This window comes from Stegostoma tigrinum, chromosome 15 (genome assembly GCF_030684315.1).
Source record: "Stegostoma tigrinum isolate sSteTig4 chromosome 15, sSteTig4.hap1, whole genome shotgun sequence".
NCBI lineage: Eukaryota > Metazoa > Chordata > Chondrichthyes > Orectolobiformes > Stegostomatidae > Stegostoma > Stegostoma tigrinum.
In genome coordinates, this window is record NC_081368.1 from 3,470,397 (window position 1) to 3,480,295 (window position 9,899).

General features: G+C 48.0%; 1 protein-coding gene across 1 annotated transcript in view; it reads right to left on the reverse strand.

Moving 5' to 3' along the window:
* Nucleotides 1–9,899, reverse strand: part of LOC125459073 (fibroblast growth factor 13) — a 637,504-nt gene that overhangs the window by 608,198 nt on the left and 19,407 nt on the right. Inside the window, exon 2 of the mRNA XM_059651317.1 lies at nucleotides 7,780–8,583. Within this exon, the coding sequence (XP_059507300.1) occupies nucleotides 7,780–7,828 (49 nt within the window). The 5' untranslated portion in view covers nucleotides 7,829–8,583. The remainder of the gene's footprint in view (nucleotides 1–7,779; nucleotides 8,584–9,899) is intronic.

The window sequence follows — 9,899 nt, forward strand, 5'->3', positions numbered from 1 at the left end:
CTATCACCATATTGAATGAATGATTGACTGATTTATTTTCACATGTACTGAAGTACAGTGAAAAGCTTTGTTTGTGAGCAGTACAGGCAGACCACTGTAAGCAAAGGATGTACCGATCAAAAAGACTTAGACAGAGACGTACAGGTTATATTGCACAAGGTGTGCAATTTACCAGGATGTGATGGGTCTTTGATGATGTTGGCAGCCTTCCTCCGGCAGCAAGCCATGTAAATGGAGCCCATGGATGGAAGGTTGGCTTCTGTAATGTTCTGGGCTGTGCACGTCACCTTCTGTAGTTTCTTACAGTCCTGGGTAGAGCAGTTGCCGTACCAGGCTGTTATGCTCCCGCACAGTTTGCTTTCAATGGTGCATCTGTAGAAGTTGGTGAGGGTCCTTATGGACAGGCCACATTTCCTGAGCCGCCTGATGAAGAAGAGATGTTGTTGTGCCTTCTTGACTGTCACATTGATATTGGAAGTCCAGGACAGTTTATTGTCAGTTATTGTCACTGTGAGGAACTTGATGCTTTTCACTTTCTCAACCTCAGCTCTGTTGATGTAGATGGGAGCGTGTTCTCCTCCTTTCTTTCTGAAGTCGATGATCAGTTTTTTAGTTTTGCCGGAATGATAGAGACGTTCTCATTACACCATGTCACCAAGCTCTGTATCTTCCTTTGGCAATTTTGACTATCATTGTTAGATATCCGTCCCACTATTGTGGTGTTGTCAGCAAACTTGTAGATTGTATTCATTCAGAATTTGCCAACACAGTTGTGTGTGTACAGGGGAATAGAGTAGGGGGCTGTGGGCGCACCCTTGGAGGGGCTCCAGTGTTGAGTGTTACTGTGGAGGGGGTGCAGTTACCTATCCTCACTGATTGTGGTCTATGGGTCAGAAGCTGAGGATCCAGTTACAGAGGGCAGAGCCAAGACCAAGGTGACGCTGTTTTGAGATCAGTCTGGAGGGGATAATGGTGTTGAAGGTGGAGCTGTAGTCAATGACTAGAAATCTAACATAGGTGCCCTTCTTGTCCAGATGTTCCAGGGATGAGTGCAGGGCTAGGAATATGGTATCCTCAGTGGACCTATTATGTTGGTATGTGCGGCAAACTATATTCGCTCAGTTCGCAATAAACAACTGCACCTCCCAGTCGCAAACCATTTCCACTCCCCCTCCCATTCTTTAGATGACATGTCCATCATGGGCCTCCTGCACTGCCACAATGATGCCACCCGAAGGTTGCAGGAACAGCAACTCATATTCCGCTTGGGAACGCTGCAGCCTAATGGTATCAATGTGGACTTCACCAGCTTCAAAATCTCCCCTTCCCCCACCGCATCCCAAAACCAGCCCAGTTCGTCCCCTCCCCCCACTGCACCACACAACCAGCCCAGCTCTTCCCCTCCACCCACTGCATCCCAAAACCAGTCCAACCATCTCTCTGCCTCCCTAACCTGTTTTTCCTCTCACCCATCCCTTCCTCCCACCCCAAGCCGCACCCCCATCTACCTACTAACCTCATCCCACCTCCTTGACCTGTCCGTCTTCCCTGGACTGACCGATCCCCTCCCTACCTCCCCACCTATACTCTCTCCACCTATTTTCTTTTCTCTCCATCTTCGGTCCGCCTCCCACTCTCTCCCTATTTATTCCAGAACCCTCACCCCACCCCCCTCTCTGATGAAGGGTCTAGGCCCGAAACGTCAGCTCTTGTGCTCCTGAGATGCTGCTTGGCCTGCTGTGTTCATCCAGCCTCACATTTTATTATCTTGGATTCTCCAGCATCTGCAGTTCCCATTATCTCTTCTCTTTAATTTTGTTTTCTTCTGGTTGGATCTCCAAGATCCATGCACAGCAGGGACTTCTGAAACTCAGTTCTGAGGTCAGAGAGTATCCGGGTAACAACACAGATGGAGTGAATGTTGGCCGCAAAGCATTTCCCCATTTCATTCCTGAAAACTCCAATTTTTTGGCTATATCACAATAGACCTAAACTCCCCATTTAGTGCAAATAATTTCTGTCCATCTATCCTATCCTTCCCCGATAATATGTTTACTTTATTATTTCATGGGACATGTGTCATTGACAAGCTCAGCATTTATTGCCCATCCGTACTGTCCTTGAACTGAGTGTCTGAAAGAGCCAATTCCAAGGGTAGTTAAAAATCGCATTGCTGTGGATCTGGAGATAGATCTAGGACAGACAGGTAAGACTGCAGGTTTTCTGCCCTAAAGGATATTAGTGAACCAGCCAAGTTGATTCATGATAGTTCTCTTGTAGCTATTTCAGAGATTTTTTTAGAAACCGACACTTTGGTTGCAGGTAGACGGGACAGTGAAGAAAGTATTTGGTATGCTTACCTTTGTTGGTCAGTGCATTGATAGACCATGTTGCAGCTGTACTGGGCATTAGTTAGGCCACTTTTGGAATACAGCTTACAATTCTGGTCTCCCTGCTATGGGAAGGATGTTGTGAAACTTGAAAGGGTCCAGAAAAGATTTAGAAAGATGTTGCCAGGTTGGATGGTTTGAGTGATAGGGGGAGGCTGAATAAGGCTGGGGCTATTTTCCCTGGAGCATTGGAGGCTGAGGGGTGACCTTACAGAGGTTTATGAAATCTTGAGGAGCACAGATAGGGTGATTATTGAGGTCTTTTCCCCATGTGGGTGAATCCAAAACTAGAGGGCATAGGTTTAAGGTGAGAGGGGAAAGATTTAAAATGGATGCAAGGGGCAACATTTTCATGTAGAGGGTGGTGCTTGTATGGAATGAGCTGCCCAAGGAAGTGGTGGAGGCTGATACAATTACAAGATTTAAAAGACATCCGGATGGGTACATGAGTGGGAGTGGCTTAGAGGGATGTGGGCCAAATGCTGGAAAATGGGACTAGATTTATTTTGGACATCTGTTTGGCATGGATGAATTCGACCAAAGCGTCGGTTTCTATGCTGTACAGCTCAATGGCTCAATATCTATACCCTTCCCCGGATGTGGTACCCAGACATGTTCACAGTAGTCCCTGTGTTCTCTAACCAGAGATTAAGCACTTGGATCAGCAATCTAATAGAATGTGTGTTCAAATTGCTCCAAGAACTGATCATCAGACAAGAAAAAAACTGATACTTGGAAAGCACAAAGCTGCTGAATTGCTGTAACTACACAATTTGTTCACTCTTGTCCTTTGAGGAGGAAATTCCACTCTCCTTACCCAGTCTAAAGTCTCAGAGCCAGCATCTGAGCTGCTCCAGTAAGTCAGATTGCATTAACACACTGTATGGACTGAGACAGTTCAAGAGAAGCGTTCATTACCCCTGTCTCCGGTAAATAGGGCATGAGCAATAAGCATCAACATTGTGAGTATGAATTAAATATTCCATTACATAACCTGCCTCAGTCCTCACTGTCTTCGACTTCTATCACAATACTAAACAGCCACTTTTAGCCCATCATCATCCTCACACTGTGCATCTCCGAAGTTCCCTTGCACCTTCACCTCCATGTAACTCTCCCCTTTGACTGAAAACTGACACAGGTTTAATCTTTAGGTGCCAGTAGCTCCTTCTAATAATCTGACACCCTCTGACTATTGTTATTAGAAGGGATTGCATTTATTTAGCATCTTTCACATACTTTTGACATGTAGGCACGATTGTAATCCACAGTTATACTTCCAGATAACACTAATGTTTTGAGGAATGTAGTTTCATGATTTCTCAAAGACCACTGGTTTGCAGTAAAACTTTGGGGAGTCAGCAGGCATGAGCAAAGATTCTCAGTCCTTGTGAAGGAAACGGGTTAGTTAATAGGTTACACGTAGGTCCACAGCTAAACTGTTAACCTGCACACCACCTCCACAGTTGCTGCTTGACCTGCCCAGCATATCCAACATTTCCATTTTGCTAGTTGTGTAAGAATTCTTTTCATTCCTTCGGAAACCACCAGCTGGATCATTATGGCCTAGAATGCATTGCCCGATAGGGCAGTGGATTTGATAAAGACTTGAAAAAGAACCAATTGCAGGGCCTACAGGGATAGAGTGATGGAGCTGCTCTAATTGGGCATCCCTATCCTTCACAGGCACAATGGATGAGAAAGTCTCTTCGGCATATTTCCATAATTGTACAAATTCACAATCAATGCATCAAACAAAATCAAACTGGGGTGGTTTCCAGAAGATGAAACATCTTAATTACGACCTTTTAATTTTAAAATTTTTAAAGGTCACTGAAGTGAAATGATGGTAGTAAAATAATAATGGTTTACAACAATAACTGACATTAATGTAGCACCTTTAATCTAGGAAAATTTCGTCAAGACTCTACAGGTTTGCTTAACCAAGGAGCCAATTTGGACAAGTGATCAATACCTTGCTGAAGGCAGATTTGAGTGTCTTAAAGGCAAAAACATAGATAGGCAAAGAGATTTCATAGACAGTTTGCAGAGCCTAAAGCATGCCCACCAAAAATGGAATAATTAAAATCAGAGATAAAGCAAAGCCAGAATCTGAAGAGTGTTAGTGTACTGGACCTGGGAGGATATCCTTTGTTGAACACTTCAGCGGAACCCCGAGAGGTGCCTGTTCAGATCCAGGGAATGTTTCAGACCTACAGGTGGTCTCAAGGTGAATTCCATCAGGCCTTAACTGTTCGAGATGCTCGTAAACACTTCCAAGGGAGGAATGTTTCAAGGATCTCTCCCCAGCAAGTTCCCTAGATACGGCCAGAGAAGATTCAACCAAACACTGCCACCATCACCCCGCAGAAGGCTAATGGTCTTGTCCCATTGGGACCTGCCCCCTGAATCAAATTTCACCTGACACACTCGCCCAAGAGCTGAGGATAATGTGTCACCAATTTGCTTATCTCAGTTGACAGAATGAATGGTTTGTGAAGCAGAAAGATGCCAACAATGTGGATTCAATTCCTGTACTGGCTAAAGTTACCATGAAGAACTCTCCTTCTCAATCACTTTTTGCCTGAGGTTAAATCCCCAACAGTTGCATGTTTGTTTAGTGTGAGGCAATCCTCCAGGACATTGGTGACTTTATTTACTATCCCATATAAGCTGCGTTGACTGTTCTTAAGTATGTTAAAATAATTGACATTAAAGTGACAGAGAGTGAGAGGCAGGATAACTTGGAGAGGGAGAAAAGAGAGTGGACGAGCAGAGAGATAGAAGAGAGGGAGGGAGACAAAGAGAATTGAAAAAAGGTAGAGAGAACAGTGCAATCAAAGTATCTTAAATATAGTGGAATGGTTGAGAAAGCCTTATTTTTATCTCTCTATAAATACTCTCTGCTATCTAAGGTGCATTTGGTCGGAGCAGATGATAATTGCAGTACAAGTAACAGAAATAAGGTGGGACAATGCATATTTATGGAGGAGTTGATATTGCCCGGCAAGGAAATTGCTGCTAAAAATATCTTCACTGACTATGTCTAAGACATACAAACAATATGTTTTATTGATCATTGGAGGCTGTACCTCAAGACAATCTTTGAATGAAAGAGAAATGAATCGGAAGCACACAACAACAATTGTGACTGCACGCTGTTACTGGCTCAATTTTTAACATGATATTTAAATAAACAAAGTACCAGAATTGCTTTCAACAGAAATCTGTTCTGCAAACTAGACTGTGTGTGTTAATCTTGAGATACACGAGTACTAATGTTGAAAATTTACACCTAGCTCCTTTGAGAAAGAATCCATAACAATGGTCGAAAGTTGTTTGATCAGACTGTTTTTTTCACTATATGTAAGAGTAACCAACATAAGCTTAAATTTCATTGTCACCATTACACAATCTTTGCATAGACACACTCACTCACACGCAAACAGATACACAATCACAAACAGACATGGACACACACACACGCAGATATACACGAGCACATGCAGGCACTGACACACATACAAACAGACATGGACACACACACGCAGATGCAGGCAAACATACACAGATGCACACATAAACATGCACAGGCATACATGTACAAACACACATTCACACACAGACAGGCACGAACACACACGCAAACACACACAAACACGCACAAACAAACTCATGCGTATGCAAATACACACATACATTTACTCACTCCGTCTCACACACTCTCATGCACACGCACAAAGATACACTAACACACTCACATGCATACACTCTCTCACATACACACACAGACACATACACACAGAAAATCTTTCACAATTGATCTAACAGATTTATTACCCCATTGACCATTTATATGATTCCACCGCTCACAGCTTTACCAATGAAATTTGTTCTTAGCATTGCAGCAGTTTCTTTTGTAGTAGCCTTGTTCTAAAGAATCTTATGCTTGTTTGCAAGTCTCCACAATTCTGACCACCTCAGTTCCTTCCCATTATGCAAATAGAGAATATACCAGCACCAGTTCTGGATGAAACAAACAGGTTTCAACTTGACAGCTGGTTCATTGGGAAACAACTCAAATATTTTTAATGTCACTGCTGTATTCTACAATCACACACTTTGTAAATGCAGAGCCAAAAATGACACTCATATTCAAACAGTCTGCACATTCACTCCACTGCAAATCTGGAGAGGTTGCATGTAAGATTTGATTCCTGGTCTCATTAACCTCGAGAGGATGAACAGTGCTCCCAGCTGTACTGAGGCAGCAGGTACCTATTAGGTGATTAGCTGCATAATGGGTCCCAGTACAGTTTCACATCCTGTCTACAAACTGCCTGCGTGGGACTTCAGCTTCTAAGAGAATGATGGTAGCTGATGATAATCAGTACCAAGAGATAACATTCTGAGTGTAGGGCCCCTGTGCCGTAGTGGTAACATCCTTCCCACTGAGCCAGGAGACCTGCGCTCAAGTCCCACCTGCTCCAGGGGTATAGAACATCTCTAAATGCGTTGATTTAAAAAAAATACTTGTACCCCAACTGTTTAGTGACCATCAAATGAGTTGGCAAGAAGAGTTTACATGATGCAAATGAATAGGAAAAGTAGGAACCTATAATACTTTCCACACTAGGTTTGTGGAGGCACTTTTAAACTTTCATTCACAGGATATGTGGGCTTTGATGGCTGGGCCAGCATTTATTACTCATCCCTAATTGCCCTTGAGAAGGCATTAAACCTGGTATGATTCAGACTTCTGTCGGACCCTCACACACATTTCCACTTCTGGAGTCGGATTGAAATGTGAACAGTCCGGTTTACACTGAGTTTCACTCTGGCGTGGTGCAGGTTTAATTCTGCCAAGAGCCTCGGTTTTCCTTCGCGAGAAACAGGCAACCAGTGAATGTGGGGAAGGTGGATTCTCGCTAATTACAATCCTAACCTGTGGTATAGAGAGAGAGAGTGATTCACAGAATGTATTCAAGAAAGCAGCTTCCGGACAATAGCAGCTTTTCCAGGTCCATCCCGAGAGACAGACAGAAGCTGGGAAACTTGAGTTGGAGTCGCAGTCCGGGACTTTCTGGGTCATTTGGCTAACGTTAGCTTCTCTCTCTCTCCCTCTCTCTGTTCTCTGCCCGTTGGCTGCTGTGACTGGGGGAGATGCTACAGCAAGAACCCTTCAGACAGAGCTCTGGACCATCCCAGGCTCTGTCTGTGTATAAACCCCTGGTCAGCCCCGCAACAACACAGCATCGGGAACAAAGCAACCCGGAGCCATTCCAGCGACTATACACATTGTGGGGCCAGGCTCCCCTTCCTCCCAGCCCCGGAGACACAGAAAGATCCCAGTGCCATGCACTCCGCTGCCGGTGCATCTCTCGCTTACCTTTGCCGACATCCTTTTCTTCCTTTGGCTTTGTCAGTTTTCCGCTCATAGATCCCAGTTTGGATGGGTGATCCTCACGGAGAGCTTCGAGAACAGACTACACCGACAGAACAGCAAAAAAAATCCAAGGCGGAGTGGGCGGGCGGCGGGGTGTCAGACACACACACTCACTCACTCACACACACTCTGGGGTGTGGGGTCTCACACTCACTGACACACTAGGACAGACTCACTGATACACTGTTGTACCCTGGCACCGTGACACACACACACTCACACGCTCAGACTGACACACACACACACTCAGACTGACACACACACTGACACACACACAGACACACACACTCAGGCACACACACTCAGACACACACTCAAACTGACACACACACACTCAGACTGACACACACACTGACACACACACACTCAGACTGACACACACACACACACATTCAGACACACACACTCAGACTGACACACACACACAGACATACACTCAGACACACACACTAACACACACACACTCAGACACACACACTGACACACACACTCAGACAGACACACACACAGACGCAATGGTACACACACTGCTAATACCCTGGGCCAACGGCACCCTGGCGCGCGCACACACACACACACACACACACACAGAAACCCACACAGAGAGCCTGACACACGCTGGCACCCCTCTGCTCCCCTGGGAGAGTGCCCCTACCCCCAGCCCCAGCACTCCTGGCGGGGCAGTGCTCCCGGTTCCTCGGGCTCTCTCTCTCTCTCGGTGCCTCAGCGCGGTGCTGCCGGGGGAACCTGTCGGAAAGGAGAGCCAGAGCCGTGATGTGAATCAGACATCGTCCTCCGCTCCCATCCCAAACCCACACCCCCCACACTCCCACACCCCGCACACACCCACACTCCCCCATCCCACACTCCCCCATCCCACCCCCACACCCCCAACACTCCCACACCCCGCACACACCCACACTCCCCACACACCCACACTCCCACACACCCCCATCCCACCCCCACACACCCACACACCCACACTCCCACACACCCCCATCCCACCCCCACAGCCCCCACACTCCCACACCCCGCACACTCCCACACTCCCCCATCCCACACCCATACCCCCCACACTCCCACACCCACACACTCCCACACTCCCACACCCCGCACACACCCACTCTCCCCCATCCCACACGCACACACCCACACCCACACACCCCCATCCCAACCCCACACTCCCCACACACCCACACTCCCACACACCCCCATCCCACCCCCACACACCCACACACCCCATCCCACCCCCCACACCCCCAACACACCCACACACCCACACTCCCACACCCCCCCAGTCCACACCCACACTCCCACACACCCCCATCCCACACCCACACCCACATCCCCCCATCCCACATACCCCACACTCGCACACCCCCATCCCACACCCACACCTCCCACACCCACACACCCCCATCCCACCCCCACACTCCTCACACACCCACACTCCCACACACCCCCATCCCACCCCCACACACCCACACACCCCATCCCACCCCCACACCCCCAACACACCCACACACCCACAACCCCTCAGTCCACACCCACACTCCCACACCCCCCCAGTCCACACCCACACTCCCACACACCCCCATCCCACACCCACACCCACATCCCCCCATCCCACATACCCCACACTCGCACACCCCCATCCCACACCCACACCTCCCACACCCACACACCCCCATCCCACCCCCACACTCCCCACACACCCACACTCCCACACACCCCCATCCCACCCCCACACACCCACACACCCCATCCCACCCCCACACCCCCAACACACCCACACACCCACAACCCCTCAGTCCACACCCACACTCCCACACACCCCCATCCCATCCCCACACACCCACACCCACACCCCCCCATCCCACCCCACACACCCACACCCCCCATCCTACCCCAACACCCCCCACACACCCACACCCCCCACATTCCCACATGCCCCATCCAACACCTACACCCCCGACACTCCCACACCCCCCATCCCACACCCACACCCCCCACACACCCACACACCCACACTCCCACACCCCCCCAGTCCACACCCACACTCC